The following is a 25706-nucleotide window of genomic DNA, read 5'->3' as shown; positions in this document are numbered from 1 at the left end:
AATGACCCCTAAGAGGATTAGTCATCATTTTCAAAATTTAATGAAGGAATTAGGTCGTTTGTGATTAATGTGCTAATAAGCTCAGAGTAAGCTGTACTTACTGATGTATTGATGTGGAAAGGTCTTTGGAGTGATAATTGTTCAATGTGTATAACCACTAGTTCCGTGGTTCCTACAGAACTGTTTCCTACAACGTCCAGGGCCACAAACACATCCACACTTGAAATTTTTTGGAAGTCTGCTGTGGCTTTATCCAAATCCCATGTAACTTAAAAGAAAATTCTTTCACTTCATTATTCAGATGAATCCAACCTGTTGTAAATTGTTTCTAATTCTCCACTGTTTCCCCATTCTTGGCAGCTTGCCTGTTCATTACTCTAGGTCAGTGATTCTTAACCAGTTTTAATGTTTCATACCCCATCAAGAATTTGGAAGGTAACGATCAATCCTGTTTTCTGAAAAAATGCAAATGCATATGCGCCATTCACGTATGATTTTAGGACATGTAGTAACACTGAAGTCTGTAAGAGACATCTCTTTATCACAGTTAAGGAACTCTTGCTCTAGATGAAATTAACTTGGGTGATATTGAAATAATTTAATAGAAATGTGGCCCACAATGTGCAGTGGGGTAAGTGAAGTTTATCAAGTTATAGGTTTCCACATGTGATGGTATATTACTTTTTGCTTATGTATTTACCAGTATTATTTATTGTCCATTTATTATCTAAAACAGGTATTTCAAACACATACTTTCTTTTTGTTTGATTTTACTTTTTATTGAAGTGTAGTTGATTTACAATGTTAGTTTCAGGTGTACAGCAAAGCAGTTCTGTTATACATGTACATACATACATATATATATATATTTCTTCAGATTCTTTTCCATTATAGTTTGTTGTAAGAAATTGAATATAGTTCTCTGTGCTATACAGGATGGATCTAGAGATTATCCTATTAAGTGAATTAAGTTGGACAGAGAAAGACAAATATCATATGGTATCACTTATATGTGGAATATAAAAAAAGAGAAAAATTTTACTTACAAACCAGAAATAGACTCACGGTCATAGAAAACAAACCATAATTACCAAAAGCAAAAGTGGGGTAGGTATAAATTAGGAGTTTGAGATTAAAAGAAACACATGCTTTCTCATGGCATAAGAGTAAAGACAGATCTCACAAAAAATAGGTTAATAAAGGGAAAAACCCTTGATATAAGTCACATAGAGGAAAAAGCCTGGAGACCACCAAATGAAGTTTCCAAAAATTGGCATGGGCTTTCTCTGTTTTACCCCTAACTTGACCTTCCACAGACGCAGTAGGGGACAGACTCCTAGGCAGTCCTCAGTCACCCCCCTTTGGAGGGAGATAGAGGAGCTCGTTCAGGCAGCCTAGGGTAAAGATGTGCAATTTCAACAGGGGCAGAAACTCCTCCTGGCCACCCTGCTCTGCTGCCAGAGTAGCTGGGGTGTGACATACCAGGGACTCCCTCTCAGAGACACTCCAGGGTCAGTGATCTCCAGCAATAAATAGAAAGTGAGTCAAAAAGAAAACTTCAAAACCCAATGAAAAAGAACTTCTGCGGGAGAGAAAGATAAGGAAAATGAACGCTGAGAGTAGAGTGAGGAGTGTCACTTCCCACCCTGGTAACTTCCAGCATGAGCACCCGGAAGTCATCATCTCCATCTTCTGCCTGGAGAGCAATGGGAAGTGTTTGCTGAACTGGCCATGTAGGACCAATGCTCCTAGTGGGGCTGACAGGCCAAGCCCTCTGCAGGAATCATGTACAGAGCAGGTGGGGGCAGTGAACGCATAGATGGGCATTTTGGCAAAACCACAGGGATGAGGTCAAAGACTAAGGTGCATACGTCCTTGGTTGAGTTCTTGTCCTCCCCATACCCATTGGTTATGGACGGAATTGTCCCTCAGAATTCATGTATCGAAGCCCTCGCCTCCAGGGTGACTCTCTTTGGAGATGGAGTCTTTAAGGAGATAATTAAAATTAAATGATGTCATACGTTGAGCTCTAATCCAGTAGGACTGCTGTCCTTATGAGAAGAGGAAGAGGCACTAAGGATGTGCATGCACAGAAGAAAGACCATGTGAGGACACAGCGAGGAGGAGTCCTGTGTGCAAGCCCAGGAAAGAGGCCTCAGAAGAACCAGCCCTGTGTGGAACCTTGATCTCAGACTTCTAGCCTCCAGAAGTATGAGAAAATAGGTTTCTGTTGTTTAAACCACCTAGCTGTGGCATTCCATTGTGGCGACCTTAGCAGACGAACCCACCATTCTTTCAGGCTACAGAACCCTGGGCAGGGCAGGCAAAACTGTAGTACATAGAAGAAGGAAACAGACATCCCAGATACGAGAAGAGATTCAAGGAGATGTCACCCAAAGTGTAGTGGCCTGAATAGAACGTGTTGACAAAGCTGCCCATTTAAAACATTAATATGATTGACATCAACCCAAAATAGCCTGTGTGTGGTCTGTGTGAATATATTGCAGCAGAAGGGGAAAAATGTGAACTGTAGAGGAAGAATCTATTTTGGAAGAAATACTATTTGGGGAAAGAGAAGACGTGAATTTACTATAATTGATCTCTGTAGAAGAACTAAATATTTATTCAGTAAAATGGGAGTTCAAAAATAAAGTGATAAGAGAGGATTTTTTAAAGCTGCATGCTGAGGTCAAGAAAGACTGACACCTCCAGCAACATTTCAACACAGATGAGCAAATGGAAAATGGAAATGAATAGAATCAGAGGTTAAAACACAGATTATCATCATTGAGGAAACAGTCAGATTCAATGAAAGGAGAGAGGTTACAGGAGTCAGAACAGTAGGCTTGGAGGGCAAAGCTGACCCATTGGAGGGTGTTGTCACAGGAGTACAGCGCCAAGTACATGGAACACATTTTTTTTTTTAAAGTCTAGTCAGTTTACAATGTTGTGTCAATTTCTGGTGCAGCATAATGGTTCAGTCATACATATACATACATATATTCATTTTCATATTCTTTTTCATTATAGGTTACTACAAGATAGTGAATATAGTTCCCTGTGCTATACAGTAGGAACTTGTTTAGAATATAACTTTAATGATGAGAAGGTCATTTTCTGAATCAGAGACTGTAATCTGATCAGAGTGTTCACTGAATGTCAGGAAACACCACTGATGAATTCTGAGTCATTCAGAATCATTCATATAGAGACACAGTGTGGTTCAGTTATTGGATTTTTGAGGAAGAATAAAAATTGCACTGGGAGAATACATCTGGTTGCCTCATATTTTCCTACAGCAACTCAGAAGATAATAAAGCAATCTCTAAGTCTTGAGTTCCTACTTTTGGCCACAAAGGAAAATGCCAGATTTCAAAAGGCAGAAAAAATATAAACCACTGTTTCTGATCCATAATACTCTAAATCCAGAAATTTTAAAGCAGTAATAATAATAAAAGAAAATGAAGTCCTTGGCCCTCTGGAAATTTTTAAAACTTTCATGATTTGTGGATCAAAATGGAAATAAAAAATTGTAGATTACCTAGAAAAATATGAAAACAAGCACATTGAATCTTCAAGGATAGGGAAGAAAATTCTATTCTGAGGGAAATTTATAACCTTTTAAGGTTTTTATTTGTAACTGGATAAGCCAGAAAGAATGAAGTAACTTAAGCTTCCATCCACTCACCTCCTCCTAAATTTGAAAAAGAAAATAAATATTAAAGATGAAAGTAATTAGAAAAGAAACAAAGATGGCTTTTTATAAATACCTCCTACATTTTTGAGGGACTACAGAGCATAAAAGAGAGCATATAAACCCTGGGCTAGATTAGTCAAGAAAAAGCAGTGAGAGAGACAGCTTCCAAATGTAAATAGAAACCAATTTGGAAATGACCACCGATACAGTGTACAGAATTTTGAAAATCTAAGTGAAATTAGTGAAAGAATAATAAAAGAAACTGAGAAGATTTTTCAAAGAGCCACCACGCATTCCCTGAGAAACAACAGGCTTAGACGTAATCACAGGCAAATGCATTTAAACTTAGAAGAAAGAGTTCAGTCTGTTGGTATTCAAACTGGTCCACAGCATAGGGGGAGGAAAACTTGAAACTCATTCTGTGATGCCAGTGGGGCCCTAACAAAGCCTGTCAAAGGTAAAGTTGTAGATCAGTTTTGCTTATGAATATTTATGCAGAGATCTTAAATAATACATCAGCAAATAGCGGCAGCACGAAATATTTCAGTCTTAGCTGAGTTCATCCCTGAAATGTGAGGGTGGCTCAGTGTTAGGAAGCACACTAATAGAATACACCACATTATTAAGTCAGAGGAGAAAATCTTTCAGCAGATGCCTAAAAGCACTTCCCCAAATTTACATATTTCCTAATAAAATACTTTAATAAAGTAGAAATTTTGGATGCTTCCTTAAAATGATTCAAAACGTGTTTTTTAACCCTTAAGTTCGTGTTTGTTTAATTATTGAAATGCTTTAAATGTTGAAATGCTGACTTGATTCATTGTTACTAATTAATTCTTGTCCTGTGACTGTTAGACAAGAAAGTGGAGGAGGTAGGGGAGTGGGGAAGAGGCAGTATGGAAACTGGAAGGGGAAAATCTTGCATTATTTACAGATAGGATTGTATACATAGATAGCCCAAGAAGAACAGATTGAAGACGACTCATTGCAGTGAAGGATTAAAAGTAATTACCAAAACCGATAGCTTCTTTATATACAACAAGCAGCAGAAAATACAGTGGGAGAATAGGGTGTATTATTGATGGCATTCAAAGAGATAAATTACCCTAAGTGAGGTGTAAGGCTAAGTCGAGAAAAGATAAATCACCCAGGTGTAAGCCTAAATCAAGAGTGAAGAACACCTACTTGATGAAAACTATGACGCTCCACTAAGGAATGTGGCACAGTCTCTCTGAGAGGAGGAAATAAGTGGTCTTGTACGTGCCTGATCGGAGGGTTGAATTGGAGCAGCCTTTCTGAGATGGTTTGGCCGCGCCCAGCAGAGACGAAAGTGCACTTCTGCTTGGAAGGCAGTCTATTGGCTTCCAAAACACTCTACAGATATTCTCCTAACCTTTTGCAAGAATGTAGGACATGTTCACTGCCGTGTGTCTTTCTCAATGCAAAAAATCAGAAACAAATGGTCTTCGGTGGTGGGGAAGAAGGGTAAATAAATTACGCAATGACCAGAGGAAGAAACATACAGTAGGCTGTTAAAAAGAATGAGGGAGATTTGTAAATACGGATACTGGTTGTGGTGGACCCACCCGAAGGTGACCCAGTGATCCAGGCCCATGGGTGCCGGTGGGACCTGCTTGGTTCTAACCAGTAGAATCTAAGGTGATGGGATTCTTTGCCATGATTGTTTGGTTATGTATGATTCCATCGGAGCAGACTGGAGAGAGAGGGTCCCCTGCTGGCCTGCAAGAAGCAAATAGCCACGGAGAGGACCACGTTTTAGGAAACTGCGGGAGGCCCCCAGCCCATAGCAGCAGAAAGTCAAGAGCTGAGACCTCCGACCGCAAAGAAATAATTCTGCCAACAACTCATATGAGCTCAGGAGTGGATTCATTCACAGAGGAGACACTGTAATACAGGCTGGCGGACACCTTGATCACAGCCTTGTGAGCTGAAACCCTGAGTAGAGGCCCCAGTTAAGATGGGCTCTGGGCTCCTGACATGTGGGAACTCTGAGATAATTGATAACGTTCTTATTTACAACAAGAGATAGAAAACACAATAGTAGTAAACATGTTTTCAGCCTGTGAGTTTGTGCTCATTCGTTACACAGCAATAGTAGATGCATGCACTGAAATTATTTGATCCCTAGGACATTGACATACTGTCTCACATTGAATTAAATTAAAAAAAATAATCTCGTGCTATTTAGTGATCCAGTTTCCCTTTTGTACCCTCATGTACCCTGGCCTCTTTGGTGTATTCCTGGAAAAGGCAAGGTGAATTTGTACCTCGGGGCCTTTGCACTTACTCATTTACTTCCAATATCCAGAAGGTTGCATGTCTCATAATAGGCATTCGGTTAATATTTCAAGGGATAGTCAGAAATTGAGGTGAGGAACTGTATCTCTCATGATCCTCTGTACATAGAAATTATACATCCATGCAGGCCCATGCATAGGTAACCTTTAAAATTTTCTTAGAAGGAATCAAAGAAACTATTGACAATGATTGCCTTGCTGGGGAGGCGAGGACTCAGTATTTTTCCATTGTTCTACGTGTGTCAGGATCATCAACAGTGTTGTCAGGATGGGTAGATGGTGGCTCAATTGCAGTTTTCTTTTTAGACTTAAAAAAATAAGGCAACCACTGCATGCTTAAATTTACGTTATTGAATGAACAAATCAGTTCTCTAGTTCTGGATCTCAGCATGTCAGAATATCTGTCTGTATGACTGGTCTGTTGGACACAACTGGAAATCAGGTTTCAGTTTGAAGAAACGTTAAGCCATGAGTCTGAACCTTTTTTGAGTTTGAGCTTCTTTCGTTCTTCCACATCTTTCCTTTCTGATAAATGAAGCCCTTGTGTTGCCATCTTGTCCTTAGATGATGAAGACATGAAGCAAAGGTGAGAGGAGTGTTGGTACTAAGGATCTGTTTAGCTCCTTTTCTTCATTGTGAAGTGTTTGTATCTTGAAGTCACTTTGGGAGGGGTTATTTTGCTCGTATCCAAACTATCACCTGCTTCTACACATGATACCAGAAGGGAAATGAAATGGAAGGTGGCCACGAATTTGTTCCCACTCCTCCCATAGAGACAGGAGACTCAGGGTCTTCTCCTAAATCTTGCTGGCCCCTGAGGTCCTTAAGACTGTGGCAGAAGGGACTCAGAACTCTGGCTTGAAGAGACAGGCCACTTCCTTCCTCTTGGATGCTCCTTCTGGTGGAAGTCAGCTGTCCTGGAGGAGATCCAGCCACCCTAAGAGTGGCGGGCTGGGAGGAGGCTGGGAGGTGAGAGGGACAGAGGTGCCCAGCCAGCCCATCCCTGGCGTCATCCCAGATGCCAGCAGACAACCAAAACTGAGCTCCCAAACTTAGGGCCCAGTCGCCGTTCCAGCCGTGCCCAGCTGCGTGCCGGACCCCCGTGAGGCTGGTCCTTCCTGCTGGGCCGTGTTGCCCAGATCCCAGAGCCAGAGAATCGGGAGCATAATTAAATGGCACATGTTGGAAACCACTAAGCGTGGGAGAGTTCTGTTAAGCAGCCATGGACAGGAGTGTCCCACTGTTGTGATGGAAATGAGGTTTGGTTGAGTGAGTCTCTCTCCCTATTGCCTTCCAGAGGAGTGTTCTTTTAGGTGGGAAAAGGTATATTTTTAAAGGTTATGCATTTACAGAGCAGTGTGTTATCTGCATCTTTCCATACAGTAAAAGTTCTAAAAATGAAAATATGATACAGGTTCTGCAGGTCATTCATTATCTTCTCATATACTTCTCCCCAGATTGACAGCAATTTTAGAACCCTATCCCCCCGGCTGAGCTTCCACCCTGCCGCCCTCCTCCCTCTCGTCCTTCCCCAGCACGGGGGCTTGACTTCTCAGTGGGACTCCCGGGCCTTTTTGGGAACAGTACTCAGTATGACTGTAGCTCCTGTATAGTTTTTTTATTTGTTTGTTTGTCTACATGTGTTTGTGTAACATGTTACAGGAGAATCAGGTTAAAAAGCCTCTGGGTGCTGTGGCTCTTAGTAAACCTTCAAGAGGCTAGTCATTATGCTCTTGGACTTGTCTGTGGAGGAATCACAAGGTTAGTGTGCGAGGGGGCCGAGCAAAGATCACTTTATTTATAATGAAACGGTACCAGTTTACAAAGCCTTTTCACGTACTTGTTAATAGCAGATGTGTGCTGCTTTTGGAAAGAGAAAGTCAGATTAAGAGGAGTGTTGAGATGAGATTGCTCCCAGGACAGTCAGGGCCGCCCCTTGGGCTCGTTAATAACCGTGTACTGTGGGATGTAGTCAGAACCCAGAACGTGGCCGCCTTGGATTTGGGTGAGAAGAGAGGTCAGGTCCCGGCGTGGCACAGGGTGTGTTTATCAGGGAATCGGAGAGGTTGTCCTGTCCTGCAGAAAAGGGTGACAGGTCAGCGTGACAGGCTGGCTGCTGTATTGAGAAGTGTGAGTCACTTGGCTCACACAGCTTGGTGAGTGAGAATTTCTTGGGGGGATGGGTGTATATTTTCTCACTGAGGGATTCGTGGGTCAACTATTCAAGCCCTGGGTGTTGTATCTGAACCTCTTTTGGAATGCCCCGAGTCTTACCTTGGAAAACTCTGGTGACATGGAACTCACTCTCTCCCAAGTCAGCCCGCCCAGGAGTTGTGTGACTTCACCAGTCCAGAAAGTTGTCCCCCTCGTATTCAGCTGACATGTGCCTCTTTTGATTCCCAAGCCCATGAGCCCTGGTTTAATCTCTGGGCCGTGTACAAGATGAATCCCTCTTCCATGTGAGAGTGTTTTTGGAATAGTTCCTGTTGGATTTCTTTTCAGGTCCTGCACTTGTATGACTTTGTTTTGGATTTCCTACCTTCTGGTGACATTCTGTGTCGTGATTTATAGTAAGAAATATATATTTGGTCTTCGACCACAGTTCCTGGCTCACAGCTCCTGAGACCCTTGCAATTTCCTGAGCGATAAGAGCAATAGGAACATCTTTGTTATATTTTGTTTCTTTTTTGGGGGGGATGTTGGGGAGGTAATTAGGTTTAATTAATTAATAATTTAATTAATTTTTAAATGGAAGTGCTGGTGCTTGAACCCAGGACCTCGTGCCTGCTAAGCATGTGCTCTACCCCTGAGCTACACCCTCCCCCCTTATATTTTGTTTCTTGTCCTCAGTTCCTAAAATCACTTCAGAGCTTTAAAGATGGGATAGGTACCTTCCCATTCATGACTAGCCCGTTTCCACCACAACTGGGGCTGTATTAATTAGGTGACTTGGGAAAGCAGCTAAGGATGGCAGGAATCTGCTAGAGAACCAACCGTGAATAGAGGGTTGGAACTTTCAGCCCCACTCCTTGATTTGGGGGGAAGAGGAGTGGGGCTGGAGGTTGAATCAGTCACCAACGGCCAGTGATTTAATGTACCATGCGTATGTAATGAAGCCTCCCTAAAAACCCAAAAAGGAGGGGATTCAGAGAGCTTCCAGATTGCAGAGCCAGAAGCTTCTGCCTGCTGCCTTGTGGGGCCCTGAACTCCGTGAGAACAGAAGCTCCTTTGGGACCTTGCCCCGTGTATCTCTTTATCTGGCTGTTGATTCGTATCCTTTAATATCCGTCATAATAAGTCGGCCATCTAGTGAGTACATGGGGTTCCTGAGTTCTCTGAGCCACTCCAGCGAATTAATTGACCCCAAGGAGAGGGCGTCATGGGAGCCTCTGATTTACAGCCAGTCTATTGGAAGCACAGGTAACAAGCTGGGCTTGGGGTTGGCATCTGAAGTGGGGGTTCATTTTGTGGGGCTGAACTTCCAACCAGCGGGGTCTGATCCTGTCTGCAGGTAGGCAGTGTCAGAATTGTGCTGAATTGTAGGCCCCCCAGTTGGTGTTGGAGAATGGCCTGTTGGTGGGGGAGACCCTCCCTGCATGTTGGAGTCAAGGACCAGGATCTTTATACTCCACTGGGGAGACACTTGGGTTCCCCAGAGACTCAAACTGCAGAACGGAGTGCAGTCCCTCGCCCCGTCCAGCCAGTTGGGAGTGCAGTTGGGATTAGCATCTTTCTTGTTCAGGGTCTACTCTGTGTCACTTAATCCCGTCTACGATGATGTCCGTTTGCCAGCCAGGACGCGTGGTGGCCTCATCCTGCCCTTACTGTCTTCGCTGGCTTCTGAGGCACGTGGTCCCCATCCGATACCTATGCGGCTGCTTTTTAAACATGTGGGGAGCAGACAGTTTTTTCTCTTAGATCCGTATTGCTGGTCTTTTTGTTTCCAAACTTCTGAGGGCTGCTTGGGCACACTTCAGGAAATTATTCAGTCTCTCTCCAGCTTTTGCGTTGTCTGCCGGTGAAGACCAAGCTGTTGGTGACAGATAGTGAACTAGAGCTCTGAGACGTACCACTGGAAGTATTTCTCTAGGTTTGTAGCAGTGGATCCCAACCACGGGTGACTTATGACAGTGGATCTCAAGCCCCAGGGGACATGCGGTGAAGCACAGAGACATTTTTGATTGTTAGATCTAGGGTGGAGGCTACTGGTATGTGGTGGTGGAGGCCAGGGATGCTGTTAAAGATACACAGGGCATGCTCTCCGACAAGAGTGATCAGACCCAAAACGTCAGTGTTGCTGAGATTGAAAAGCCCTCTTCTGGATTAATGTAGTTCTCCTGCAGAATGTCTGGCGGGGATGGTACTTCCTAAAGAATGTCGGATGGAGATGATATTTTTAATCTCGTTAATCAGACATTTCAGCATCTGAGACAGGGATTCTCAAAATGTGAACTGACCCTTTAAGGGGTCTGTGAGGTGATTGCCTTTTCCACTCATTTTTAAAAAATTAGTTTTAAAAATTGAAGTACAGTTACAGTGTGTCAGTTTCTGGTGTACAGCACAATGTCCCAGTCATGCATATACATACTTATATTCATTTTCATATTCTTTTTCATTAAAGATTATTACAGGATATTGAATATAGTTTCCTGTGCTATACTTCATTCTTTTGAATTCGTAGAGGGGAGTTTTCCAGAGGTGATATGACCTCTGATATCAAAACAGATTGAATGCAGAAGCAGAGATGAGAATCCATCTGTCTTTTAAATCTGACATGAAATAGATTTACAAAATGTAAAACAATACCATCCTCTTCATGGAATCATTTTTGGAAAACAATTATTGCCAGGATTATGTTAATTTATAAAGGTTTATTCTTTTTTTAATCAACTGATAGGTACTTTTGAAACATTTTGTATTTCAGTTCTTATTTCTAACACTGGGAATATCAATAGACAGAATCCACACAAAAGTTCTTTGAGACCAGTAATTTTTAAGAGTATAAAGGAGTCCTGAGAAGAAAAAAGTTGTAAGTACCTCTGACTAGGTTATATTTCTTCATTTTCTGTGTGAGGACACCCTGTCATGAGTGACAGTTTTAAAGGCCTTGCTAGAATCTAGATGCTCAGAATGTTTTTCTGTTTCCCAGCCCGAAAGCCCTGGACTGAAGGAAATTAATTGGCAGGTTGCTAGTTAACCTGTGTAGTTCCAGTTAGCTGTTCTGCTTTTCCAGGTGCTCAGCAGCCCTTTAGAAATCAATCCAGAGCCTCATTTGGAATCTCCATTTTTCAGAAGGGCTTCCATGGCTTCAATTCTGTTGCCCCATACACGTGTACCATTTTTTGTTGTTATTGTTGCAGAGTTAGGATTCAATTTTTGAAAATACCTTAATTCCAGAACTTTTTTTTTAATTTTTGAAATTATGTGTATTGTTGTTAACTAATTCCAAACTTCATAAATGCCTGTGATTTGGTCTTGATCGGGTGGGTACAGTTTCTAGCTATGTTTGCTTTTACCCTTTCATTCCACCAGGAAGGTGGAGGGAGACTAGAGCCCTGCCGTGATGAAGTGGGTGGGGAATATGGTGACTGAAAGGTGCACTGACTCGTGTTGATAACACGGTGTTTGAGATGCTAGAAGTCTTCTGGTCTGGTGCAACACTTCTAGCTGGATCCGGAAACTGAGGGCTAGAGAGGTTAAGTTACTCTCCAAGGTCACAGTGCAGTTGTGAAAATCAAATAGCAACTACTTAACGATACTTGTCAAGCAAGCAAGGTCATCACTTAACTTTCTGACCTTGTAGCTCTTTATTAGTAATATGATCGTGCACAAGTTATTTAATCTCTTCCAGCATCTGTTTCCTCATCTGTATCACTGAAATCAAAATAGCAACCTTGTAGGGTTGTTGATGTTAATTTACATAATACCCTTTCCTTTTCAAAAATTTCTTTTGAAAAATTTCAGGCTCACAGAAAAGTTGCAACAGCAGTACAATAAACATTTGTATACCCTGTGAGGTGTAATTATTATTACTCTTGTTGAACCATTTGAGACTGAGTTCCCTTACATCATGACCCCTCATTTCTAAAGACGTCAACATGTGTCTTAAAAAACAAGGACAAATTCGGAAAGTTTGACATGGACACTATATTGTTATCTAATATATTGTGTTTCTAAGTGTGACCATAGTCCAGTGTGCTGACACAAATTGGGAATTTGCTAGAAGTGAGAATTTGGGACCCCACCTCAGACCTGATGAATCAGAACCTGCGTTTTCACAGCCCTCCAAGGGACTTGTACCCTCATCGGTATTTGAGAGGCACTAATCTAATGGGTAATCCGTATTCATACTTCGCCAGTCCTCAAACGATACCTATTCTAGAAAAATGTCCCCCAGTGCAGGAGCCGATCCAGGGTCATGCATTGTATTTAATGATTGTCACATCTCTTTAAGTGTCCTTTAATTTGGATGGAATTCACTTCTCCATCTTTGTTTTTTTTTCTGATACTGGTACTTTTAAAGCATACAGGCCAGTTGTTTTGCAAAACGGTCTGAAATTTGGCTTTTCATGATTAGGTCTAGGTGTTGTATTTTGGGGCGGTAGGTGAATGATGTTGATTCTTCAAAGTCCATCAGCTGGGAGGTCTAGAATGGCAGGGGTCTGGAACCCCACTGGAGGCTTCCAAACTCACATCTGATGCCTGGACTGGGAGGCTGGGGTCCTCCGGAGCTGTCGAGCAGAGCCACACACACAGGCCCCTTCCTCTGGCTTGGGCTTCCCCACAGTACGTGGCAGCCTCAGGGCTCTGAGTGAGGGCTCCAGCCAGCCTGGCAGAGACTGGAAGGCTGTTTGTGATCTAGCATCACTAACACATATGCTGTTGATTGATTTAGTCGGGGACCTGCCCAGATTCAAGGGGAGGGGGCATAGACACCACTCCTGGCTGGGAAGAATGTCGAAGAATCTGTAGCCATGTTTTAAAACTGCTACGGGTGGTGACTACCAGATTTCTCAATTGCAAATGTACCTATCTCTTTGTAATTGATGGTGATCCAGTAGGAGATACCCTGAGAATATTGAAGAATTTGTTCTTCAGCAGACTTTTACCCTTTAATGTTAGTGTTCATTACTGGCTCCTCCACATTTAGGTATTGAGATTTAAATTACGCATACATTTTAAACATGGTGTGCTCCTCTCCCAGTAAATAAACGTAACATGATAAATGTAACATAAACATGAAAGCAGTGTTGGAATCTTGAAGTCATTTGTGACAAAGATAAGCATGCATGACCCAATTTGACGGGTACTAAACATTTTATACTAATGTAAGTGCCAAACACTTGCTTATTGGAATGTCAACAGCAATACGGGTGAAGGGGGTTCCGCTCACCTCGGGGTGTGACTCTACGGCTGTTTTATCCTGTTGTCTCTCCTTCCAGTTAACGTATCATTGCATTGCACTGCCCCTCATGACTGGAAACGTTTGTGTCAAAGCTGGTCCCAAGAAAAGGGAGATCAGCTGAGGGAAATATTTCTTCTTGCACTTCCAGCACAGCCACTAATAACGGAGAGTGAGCAAGCTCCCAGCTGAGGTGGAATCCAGGCATCTTAATAAGCATTAACCTTTCTAGACTCTCCTCTTAAGGTGCAGGAAATTGGTCCAGATAATGCTTTCATCATATCTTAAGATTTATATGGGGGAGGGTATAGCTCAGTGGTAGAGTTTGTGCTTAGCTTGCATGAGGTCCTGGGTTCAACCCCCAGTACCACCATTAAAAAACAAAACAAAGCAAAAAAAATGCTTATGAAAACGAATTGTCCGTGTGCGCTGAGAGGCTAGTAGCGGGCTTTGGGGCTCTAGTATACGTGACCTTCATTTACCTTGAGTTGGTGAAGATGAGGGTCTAAACATTGGAAGCCGTTTGGAATGTTCTTAAAATTGTACATGAATATTTCCTAAACCCCTAATTAGAAACATTTCAACTGGGAGGTAAAATCTAGCTGTGTCCTAATGTGTTTAGAAATCGAATATTGCCCAGAGCTTATTCTTAACAGATGCATATAGCACAGGTCACCTCTCAAGTATGTAGAGGCTGAATACTGGGAAATTCTAGGAACTTGAGGTCCACATACAGTTGTCCTGATGTATTGGCTTCTTTAAAGTGAGACATATGTTGCATGGAAAGAAAAAAAAACCCTATTGCATAGTCATCAACATTTTAACAGAAATGTTTCTGTGTGTGGAATGATGGGTGGTTTCTATCGTCTTTGAAGAGGTTTTGTGTGTGTGTGTGTACTAGAATTTCAGCGAGGAATGTAATGTGTATTACTTATCACTTTCGTAGCATGAATAAATTGTAATTTGAAAAAAAGGTTATTATTAAAAAATGGAAACCAAACTATTCCCATAAATTTTAGGAGCAGTGATTAAACATGAAGGCTGAAACCGCTCCCCACACCTCCCGTGCAGCTTGTTATAAAGTATCATCATGGACCACCTTCAAAACATGGTTTTGCTTTAAGGCATTTTATTGTTATGAGAGCTAAAATAGGGGGGAAAAAAAGATGTGTTGCATTATCTCTTAAATATGTAGGCCATGCCTGGGGGCGTTCATACTTGGAAAAAGATTTCAGATGCTTCTGATAAATATCATATGCATGTCTTCAGGAGATGTTTTCTTCACTGATTAACATTCACACATTTCCTTTTGTAGAATGAACACGTCCAGGGCTTATTGTCCCGCCCCCCAGGGAAATGGTCACTCCCGCCTACCCAAATGACTAGGGGGTCATAGCTTATATTCCAAAAGGAAAAGGGTCATTCACCTTGAAAGTTTCATAAGATGATGGGTCAGTTCTAAACAGGTTTACTTACCTTCACTTTAAAGACCCACAGGTCACACTGAGCGAGGGGCCTGCTCTCTGTCGCGGCCGGAGCTAGCCCTGGGTGGGGAGGCCTCTCCTTGCGGGTGCCCAGGCCTTTGGGGGCTGCGAACACTGCGCTTCCTGGGTTCTCATCCTCTCTGCTGCCGTCGGCAGGCTTACGTCCTGGAGAGATGAAGGCTGACAGAGAGGAAAAAGAACCTCTGGAGAAGTGGTACACCTAAATTGAAGGAGGAGGAAGGGGAAAGCAAAGGAACATGTAAGGAGGATGCCTTGTCGCTGATGCAGAGTATCTATATTTCTTAAATGTTATTCTGGGCTTTTATTGCAGAATTATACACTTTCTGTTTGTACGTGAACAAAGGACACATTGGAAGAGAAATTCTCGGTATGCGTTGGCTTTCTATTCAGTTAAGGATATTTGTAGACACTTGGGTTGTGAAAGGCAAGTTGCAGCTGTGTTTGGAACGTGTTTTCTGACTTTGGGGAGTGTGCACTTGCGTTTCCCAAATGTTTGCAGGTGCAAATTGATAAAAATGCACCTGGAGTGTTTTTAAAGGTTTGTAAACCAGAAAACAACATTTTATAACTGGGAATGTATGTTTGCACCATGACTACCAGAGCAGTGCAGCTTTGGCTTGATCAGGAGAGGTTCCCCTCATGAACTGACTCGGGGGAACATTATTTAGTGGGCATGTGCAGATTTCTTTAATGCCTCTTGGTTCCAATATGTTATCAAAGTTATCACAATTCTTATTTTTAATTATTATTATTAATACCTCTGTTGGTCTCTGTTAAACACTATGAAGACCAGGTCACTGGTGTTGCATCCACAGTTTATTCACTGAAAATGCCTGTGAATTGGGGAAGGTAGTTCTGGGGTGTGTTCCATTTTGTAAATTCTAGTTGATAAAGGTTGTCATCTACTGAAGTCTTGCAGTCAAAATGTGAAGTCAGTCATATAGTCCTCTGTTTAGGGCACAGAGTACTGCAGGAATCGGTGTGGTACAGACCCCGTTAGGACTTGGGAAGAGGTCTGAAAATGTCTCCAAAAATTTAAACTGAAACCTTAGAAAGAAAAAGAAAAACAGAAACTCTACCAATTTAATAACATCCTCAAAACATACTTTTGGCTTTTCTTCTTTTGTTTGTTTGTAAACCAAAATTGAAGTTGTTTTCAAAAAGCTCGTGGTAAGTCAGGGCTGCTGTCAAAGCCGGCGCCTGCGGGCTGGGTGACCACCAGGCTGGCGATGTCTCCGGCCCCTCCCTTCCTCCTCTCATGAACAAGGAGGGCCTCCTCTTGTTCAGCTGGGAGATACAGGGGCTGGGCTCAGCGATACCCAGGAGGCCCTTCAGCTCTGAGATTCTGAGTTTGAATGAACCAGAACAAACACGCGGCCTCATCTGGCCCAGACCCAACTGCTATCTCTCTGTCAGTCCTGGTTATCAGTCCTAGTTGAATTTCCTATAAAAGGACCTTACTCAGTCCTGGGCTGAGTGCTGGCTCAAGGACGCGTGGCTGGAACGTCTTCAGAGCACACCACAGCCAAACTCTGAATTCATGTCGTAGACGGATGATGGTCCGGGCTGCCTCTTGGAGTCGTGCAGCCCCAAGGTAACGAACGTCTGTCTAAACACATTGTAGACTCTGAAGCTGAAAGAAATATTTGGCCATCTTGTAGTTATGTATTTTAGAAAGGGATTTAGAAATTTTACTTTGTGCCTCCTTTCTATGTGACAGGTTTACTGAGGAGAGTACGCATTGATTTCCCGCTGTCTCCGGTCACACCCCTGTTTAGGGGTGGACATAGTTATGTGAGACATGACATCACCCAAGCTGACACAGTATGAACGGGGCTTAACATGACCGGGTTACGTTGGAGGCGACAGGGCAGACATTGTGTCCAAGACACGCGTGCCGGAATCAGGACGTCTGGGTTCACATCTCTGTTAAGTCAGGCACTTGGCGTAACGTTGGGCATGTTGCAAGTACCCAGTAGTGGAGACTGTTTGTATTCGAGATGGTAGGAATCCACAGGCCTGTTAGTCATCTTCCTGTCCCAATAAAGACCCCCGAACTCTGCGTTAGAAACCTCTTTTTAAAAGTTACCTCATCCCCCTTAATTTCCTTTATGCAAAGTATTTATTAACTCAGCTGAACCAAATGCTGACGGTTTGCGGTGGGTATTAAAGTAAAAGTTGCAGAGGCCTTGCTTATTTCCTGTTCTCTGCAAGGTATTTCCGGCAGAGGTGGCCCAGTCATTTCCGCACGTGGCCCCCCGGGAGCAGCATGACGGGCTTGGGGAGATATTCACATGGACGGCTGCGTCCCGCGGGCATAAACATCCAGTGTGCTGAGTCTGAGGAGTCTGCGACTCTGAGCGGCAGTGCCAGACTTCTGTTTGTGCTCACACCCTTCAGAGACCTGAATAAGCCTTCCTTCCCTGACACGCCTACGCGTGGAGTTTTGTTTTTTGTCAGTGGATCGTCTGCTCTGAGTTTTCCTTCTGTTACACTTCCACCGTAGGTGCAGTGAAGAAATTTTTGACCCGGAAAAAAAAAAAAGTTTTGAGTAAACTTAATCTTTTGCTTTGCTTCAGATGAGTTTACCTGCCCCAGAACAAAGGTGACAGGATGGAAGGGAGTTGAGAGAGTCACACAATTTTGGAAAGAGACCCGGGTGGTAGAGGAGTTTGCATCCAGGCCATGGCTCTAGAATTGGACAATCAATGTCAGATTTAAAGAGGATGCACATCTTGGCTACACAAAACAAGAGAAGCTAAATTTTAACTTCTCAAGTCAGATTGCCAAAAAGCAGGACAACATGTTAAAGTAAATAAAATTGACTGTTTCTTCCTCTTCTGAATGTAAAAAGAATGTCTTTCTGATGTTTCAGAGGGAACCATGAGAGCATAGCTTTGTAGCTTAAAAAGAAAAAAAACTGAGGCTAGTGCAGTGATGAGATAAAATGCACTTTAAATGTGATGCATTCTTGGGGGGAGGGTATAGCTCAAGTGGTAGAGCGCATGCTTAGCATGCATGAGGTCCTGGGTTCAGTCCCCAGTACCTCGTCTAAAAATAAATAAATCTAATTACCTCCCCACATATAAAATAATTAAATAATGCAATAATAAAAAAAAATAAAAAAACATTTAAAAAAAAGTGATGCATTCTTGAAACATCTAGGAGAACATAGCACGATGATGGTGAGCCTGTATAGATAATTCTCCAGTTTTATTTTTTCTAAACAGATACAGAACAGTATAGTTGGTGATTTTTTTTCCCTTGAGGATTACATTTTTTTTTTATTGAAGTATAGTCAGTTTACACTGCTGTGTCAATTTCTGGTGTACAGCATAATGTTTCAGTCATATGATACATATGTAAATTCCTTTTTGTATTCTTTTTCATTATGGATTAGTATAAGATATTGAATATAGTTCCCTGTCATATACTGTAGAAACTTGTTATTTATCTATTTTTATATATAGTAATATCTGCAAATCTCAGACTCCCAATTTATCCCTTCCCCCACTGGTAGCCATAAGAGAAAGAAAAATACCACATGATATTGCTTATGTGTGGAATCTGAAGAAAAGACACAAATGGACTCATTTACAGAACAGAAACGGACCCACAGACATAGAAAGCAAATTTTATTTGTTTTTTAAAGTGGCTTTGGAATCAGAGTTGAGAGTTAGGGTACCAACTGTACCATTTTCAAATGGTGGCGACTTGGGCTAATTGTTCAGTCTTTGCACTTGTATCGTTTTAAAATGTGGGGAACAATTCTTACCTCAAAAGTTTTTGAGAATATTGAAGTGCTTCAGAGAAAGCCTACCACCTAGTAGGTGTTTATGAAATGTTAAATGTATTCAATGAGAGAGAAAGTAATTTAAATCTCAAATTTCAGTGCTGAAATGCAGAAGTAGACACACAAAACAATTGTGTGATTCTAGGTGACTTGGGAGTTTTGATAAGAGGCTCTATTTATTGCATCCCTGTAGCCCATTGTTTGGTGAGCTTTTCCACAGACACTTTCAATTAACTAAACACTAAATCTGAGGAATGTTCCAGGCCACCAAGAAATTAGTGACCTCTCAAAATGGTGGTTGAGTGGAGTAATAAGGGGTCTGCATCCATTTTTATTATTATTTACTGGATGTGATCATACTACAAATGCAGTAGCTACCATTTATTTCTGGTTATTATGTGCTAAGGATTATGCCAAACACTGCATACATACTGCCTCATTTACTTGTTGGAGTAACTTGAGATGTACGTATTATCGTCCTCATTTGAATGAGAAAACGAGATACAGTATTTTTACTGTATCTAAGCCTCCCTCATCGAGAAGACTCAAAAGCCAGGATAGTGTCTTCTCAAGCAGCTTCTGTGCTTTGGAACCGCCTGATCTGGAAGGTAGGTTAGCTCTTTGAAATGCTAATACAGCATAGGGTGTGTTAAGGGGATGGTTGGTCTTTAGAGTCTTTGAAGCATTTTATGCCTTATTAGGGCTCTTTGGACGCTCCACTTGACTGCATGATGTCCAGTGCCCCATTTTTCTGAAATAATCTTTCTGGTGTTTTGATCTATACTTTGGTCCAGCCAAGACAAAGACAGAATGCTGTGGAATGACTGACTAGATCGGGGTTTCTCAGCCTTGAGCACACAAAAGAACCACCCGGGGAGCTTTAAACTTCAAGCTGAAGCCCAGTCCCCATGCCCAGATATCCTCCCTCCCCTAGTTTTATTGAGAAGTGATTGACACGTAATATTGTATTAGTTTAAGATGTCCAACATAATGGTTTGCTAGATGTGTATATTGCAAAAGATTGCCACAATAAGTTTAGTTACCATCCATCACCCTCACAGAGTCACAATTTATTTTTCTTATGAGGACGATTTTTAAGATGTACTCTGTTAGCAGCTTTCAAATATATAATGCAGCACTGTTAACTACGGTCACCATGCTGGACACTACATCCCCAGAACTTACTTATCTTATAGCTAGAAGAAGTTTGTATATTTTGACCACCTTCCCCCATTACCCGAGCCGCCCCTAGCAACCACCAGTCTGTTCTGTTTCTATGATTTTTTTTTTATTATTATTCCACATATAAATGGGATCATGAAGTCTTGTCTTTGTCTGGCTTAGTCCATGGAACACAGCGCCGTCAGGGTTCATCCGTGTTGTTGCAAACAGCAGGACTTTCTTCTTCCTTCTGGCTGAATAGTACTCTCCTAGGCACTCTGATATGAACTGAACAATGGCCTAGGTCTTCCTGGGACTCCTGTAGGCCCAACTCTGGGGTGCCTCTGATCAGTCCCCAAGGAACATAGGAGCCACACTCCTGACTCCCATTGTGCTTGGTTGTCTGGCTCTGCAGCCGGGGGCTGCTGCCACACCCTGCTCCTGTCCCCCTCACCCCGAGTGGTGGTGCTGGTGGAGGGGGAGGGTTGGGGGAAATGATTGGCAGCGTTTGCATCAGTCCAGTTTGTGTGATCTTTGCTCAGAGGGGTATCAGCTATCCAGGGCCGGTACTTAGGATATAATTTTTCCACAGCTAGTTTAAGCTTTGGGTGTCCTCACTCTGTATATTGTTCGGTTTCCTATTCCAGTATCGTTCCAGAGGCCTGTACTATATTTGTAAAGATCAAACGTAAGTAAGTCTACGAGCCATTCCCAGTGTGGGTCACACACACGTGCTAGTTTCTTTCCATGGAATTAAATTTTCCCATCTTTTCTTTTTTTCATCACTGTCATCCTCTTCTCAGCCTGACTACTCTCCTGTGCCCACCGCTCCACAACCTTCTGTAATGTGAACAATGACAGATGGCAATAAATCCAGCTGTGGATGATAGTCTAGACGGCAGAGGATTTTTTAAGGCAGAGAAGTCGTTTGCTGTTTGCTGGAGTGCCCTCTTGGAACCCAGAGTCTGTGGAAATATGGGAAGAGCAGGTTACCAGCTGGAGCACTAAAGTAAATTTTCACTAGCAAATATTTGTCTGCAGTAATTTAAACCATTTTTAAATTCTGTTTCCACATGAGGGGGCAGTATGGTACTATAAAGGAAATGCTCTGTTGAAGTTGTTTATTTTTATTATGGTATATGGTAGTTTCTACATGAGGACTTTTAGGCTGTGATTCTAATTCTGACCAGTTGGTTAGTTATTAATTTTTTTTGAGTGGGAAGGTAATTGGGTTTATTCATTTATTTATGTTTAGAGGAGGTGCTGGGGATTGAACCTAGGACCTTGTGCATGCTAAGCATGCACTCTACCACTGAGCTGTACCCCCCCTGTTGGCTACTTATTAAATGTGCTACATGTATGTAAGCAATACCCTCAGTTATATACACAGGTCACGTGCTTGTTTTTATTCAAATACATAAAGGATAATCTCCTTGAAACAGTGGGACTTTCACACGGTGCCTTTTATTGTGAGTTTTACATTTCAGTTTTGTTTAATGCTAGCTGGCGCTCTTTCTGCATCCACTGTTAGAACGCCAGCCCTCCGGAGATAGTGTCTGTTACGGTGTTGTCCATATATTTTCTGTTAACGACTTTATTGAAGGCTGAAAGGACTCCAGTGTTGTTGGGGAGGGGAGGTTTCTGAACTCAGGTCTTGGCAGCCATGGAAACTCTAAGTCACCTCTGTATGACATCCTTCCCTGTGTGGCACAGTTGGCTTTTCTCAAAAGGAAAAAAAAAATTGCTAAGCAAGGAGGCAGCACATTTTAATTCACATTGTCATTGCTGATAGAGGAATGACACTATAGATGAGCAAGGTGTTGACATTCTAGGTGTCATAAATGAAGGGGAGATGCTCAAGAGAAGTTGGCGGCCATTAAACAAATGGATAAAATCCACAAAGTGTTTTAAGAGAAACGTATGTGGAAATTTGAAAGGTAATTTCATAAGCACAGGCTATTTTTAAACGTGTAAAAAATGTTTGCAGTCGTATGTTTCTGTTTACGTAGTCTGAAAAAAAATTGAGAATAGCGTTTTGTCATAAATATAACCCTGTGTGACATTTAGTGGGATATTTGTTTTCAGCGTTTTATCCTTGTTACTTCCTTTATGGATGAAGAGCCGTGATATTGCCTCCATCTGGTGAAGATGATGACGCCTGTTTGGTTTGGGTGTGGGTTTATTTTGAAGGATAATGATTTGATGTTGCCTTTACTTAATTTTAATGAGAAATTTTATTTTGGAATCTCCTGTTAAAAAAAAAAAAAGACTCATGACTTACACCCCAAATGTGAAGGAACGGGTTTTTGGCTCCAGTCCCTTTTGGGTGAACTCCAAATCAAATGTTGTCTGATACTGGTGTATTGTTGAATTACCCAGGTTTCTGCTCATGGAAAACAATTAATGTCCTTTGTGTTTTAATGGCAGATTTTTCGGACCTTGCCTGATGCCACATTCCCTGAGCCAGTCTCCCTGTCAGTGTCACCCCCAAATGCTCCACCAAGGCAATCGAAGAGACAGGGCCAGAGGACTAAGCGACCTGTGGCCGTGTATAATCTTTGTCTTGAGCTGGAAGAGGGTAAGATGTTAATTACATTCTTCTTCTTGATGGTGCGTTGGGAGTGCGGCATAGCCTGCATCCCCAGGGCAGGCCACGGTCTTCCATCCTTTGTGTTTTCATTTCTTTTCCCCTTAAGATTGTAATTTTGGAGATTAACAGGGAGGGTAAAGCTTTCTTGTCAGGGGAAGAAGGCAAGTTTCAGTTTTGTGTTTGTCTTTGTTATGCATGGTGCTTTTTTTTTATTTTGAAAAGACAGCTTAAATTTCTTTTTTGGGAGACTTGTGTGACCTCCTATGAGGTTACATAACCCTGAGACAAACTGGAAGAGAAACTAAAATTAAAGCAAATCTTTGAGAGAGGAGCAGGTCGAGTCTGATGTGAAATGCATTGGGATCAAAGGCACAGGGCCCCGTGGCACTGAGGTCTGTGGCTCCTGCACCATACTTGCCCCGTTCCTCCGACTTGCTCTTCAGGCAGGCATCTCACCGTATGGCGGGGTGGCAGGTCGACCACCTTCGGGGGCGAGGAAGAGTGAACTGGGCTGCGGTGGGACTCTGATAAATGGAAGTCCTCACTCCCTGTCCATGCTGCCCTTTTCCAACTCATGGTCATGTGGCCACCTTCTCTCAGTATTGCCAAATGGCCTCGTTTTTTACAGAGTGCCTAGAAATTGGAATTGTAAGCTCTGATTCCTACAAAACAAGACTGAGTGCCTTGTCCAGACCACCAGCTGCCGATGTATAATCATGTGGTTATTGATGTGGAGGGTACCATCTAAGCTGACGAGGTTTTATTGGTTTGGAGGTATGAGATGATTGTCAAAAGGAGGAAGGAAATGAGGATAGAAATAAATTCAGTGCCTTCATCACAGGCAGCTATATAATCAAAGGTCCACAAAGCTAATACCCAGAGATTCATGCAAGCAAGGGACAGCTGTCTTTAACTAATTCTCAGGTCTGTGCAGGAGGGTGCAAATGCCTCTGGTAATGACACTGAGGGCTAAGATGTTCTGATATTCTTTTTTTTTCTTGTGCATACATATATTTATTGAAGTATAGTCAGTTTACAATATTGTGTCAATTTTTGGTGTACAGCATAATGCTTCATCAGACATGAACACACATATATTCATTTTCATATTGCTTTTCACCATAGTCACTGCAAGATACTGAGTATAGTTCCCTTTGCCCGGTATTCTTTTAAATTGTTCAAGACATGCATGCATATGATACAAACACAAGTTTTACAGTCAGGTCCTTATTTTCCAGAGGCAGGGCATGATTTATTAAAGTCAACCTGTAATTTTAAAGCTTCTTTTTAGACGTTAGTTTCAGGTTCTGAGCTCAGCTAACTTTTTATTCTCTTTTTTCTCACTTTCATTCTTTCTCAGCAGAGTTGCTAATAAGGAGTAAAACTGACTGGTTTGAATTGCACCTTTTCTTATATCTCACTTGTCTTCCGGTGGGAGTGTTAAATAATAGTGAATAAGGCAAATGTTGGAAAGTAGGAGGGGGAAAAAAATCAAGGAGACATGAGATGATACCTACATGGGCCCACCGGTTCTTGAGCAACACTGAGTTGACTCTTATTTCATAAAGGAAATGACCAAAGAGGGACCTTTTATTTTAGAGTCACATCGACTTTGGGGGTGTTTTTAGGAATCAAGTCGTAATATCCAGTCCTGTGTACGTACTGTACTAAACTTCTGATCATTGGGTTGCTGAGTGATTATTAATGGGTAGGAAACTGCTGAAGTATTTAGCACATTTTTTTTTTCTTTCCAGAAACAGTTCACCCTTTACTAATGTTAGGCCCCACGTCACGTGGGAATGCTCAAAATGGTATACAGTTACAGCTTTCCTAATTTTTACACTATGTAATAATTCTTAAAAATATTTAATTAGAAAAGGAGAAAGAAGATTGTCAAATATTTAACTCCTTTAGTTGGATGTTCACTATTTATATGATGTTTTAGTCTACATTTTGCATTTTATAACTTTACATTAATCCTTCTTGACTGCAGCCTTTGTTTTGTTTTTTTTTTTTTGAAAGTTGTCAGAATCAGAAAAGCCCATGATTTGATCAGGGAGTGATACTATTTTATCGCAGAGGTCAGAAGATAAAGCAATTAAAATCTGTTATTTATCCCTTCTCCATCCCCATTATTTGTAGCTAAGCTTTAGTGAAACTCAAGTTGTGTGAAAAAGAATTATTTTGGAGAGAACAAAGCGGGGTCTGGGTTTTGCATATTCTGAAAAAGGAAATAAATGAAGAAAGGAGGGGAAAATGCTTTTGAAAGGAAGCAAACAAGGAAGGAATACTAAAAAACTATGTTATTGATTATCTCTTAACATACTGAACATTCTACCCACCCCCCACAAAAAAAATCTCTTCTTGTCACCAGGACTTAAATGTTTTTCAGAAGCCTGAGTCATTTAATTGTCAACTCTTTTTGAAATTTTCAAAATCTTTTTATGTGTTTTTTCTTATTGATGGCAGTTGAGTCATTTTCCATGCTTACCTAGTTTTGGTTAAGGTATGAATTATTTTTCCAAATTCTTTGGTTTATTATGAGTCTGATAAAAAATTTAAATGCAAATATGTTTCCCCACCCCCCATCCCATTTACACCGTAGTCCAAATTAAATTTGACTTCATAAAATCCAGGACAAATTGTTTTTGTTTCAAAGTTAGGTAGACTATTTTCCAAGATCAAAGAACTAGATTGGATGATTGGAGATTTTCTTCAGCTCTATGATTTAGTCATGGATCTGATTGAACGAAGTGGTTTGTGGTATCTTTCTTCTGCGAGTAGAGTATGAAACTGTGATTTACTAACTCTGGAAGACACTGAGAATTGGTTTCGGTTCAACACTAGGCAGATCAGAAAGTCTTTATTAGAAGTCTGCAAGGCCATTTGCATGAGCCAAAAGGATGGACCTAGAAGCAGAGAATCCTAGCTGGCATGAAATAGGAGAGAAATCAGATATGGTTTTTGTCATTTTTTTTTTTTTTCAACCTCGCGCCCCCCAGTTTAATTAAAAACACTTAGTATCTTTCCTTTAACAAAGGCTTTAATTAACCTTGGCACGTTTAGCCATACTGCATACACAATGCTCATCTTTTTTCCTTGTAATATGTGATTTAATGGTATTAAACTTAGTATTTGCAGAATAAAATTCTGGTTACTGCTTAAGGATCTCTGTTGATGATTAATAGGAACTGAAATGGATGTGGTATCTAGCTAGGTTTCTTCAAATAGAGCAGCTGT

At 41.6% G+C, this 25706-nt stretch overlaps 1 protein-coding gene across 2 annotated transcripts in view; it reads left to right on the top strand.

Annotated features, from left to right (window-relative positions):
- ARHGAP10 (Rho GTPase activating protein 10) overlaps positions 1-25706 on the top strand; it is a 283230-nt gene that overhangs the window by 209132 nt on the left and 48392 nt on the right. For both annotated transcript variants that reach the window (XM_045516376.2, XM_010954572.3), the window contains one exon: positions 22304-22454. In XM_045516376.2, coding sequence (XP_045372332.2) covers positions 22304-22454 — 151 coding nt within the window. The remainder of the gene's footprint in view (positions 1-22303; positions 22455-25706) is intronic.

Source organism: Camelus bactrianus, chromosome 2, assembly GCF_048773025.1.
Source record: "Camelus bactrianus isolate YW-2024 breed Bactrian camel chromosome 2, ASM4877302v1, whole genome shotgun sequence".
Taxonomy (NCBI): domain Eukaryota; kingdom Metazoa; phylum Chordata; class Mammalia; order Artiodactyla; family Camelidae; genus Camelus; species Camelus bactrianus.
This window is presented reverse-complemented; position numbering and strand designations above follow the sequence as displayed.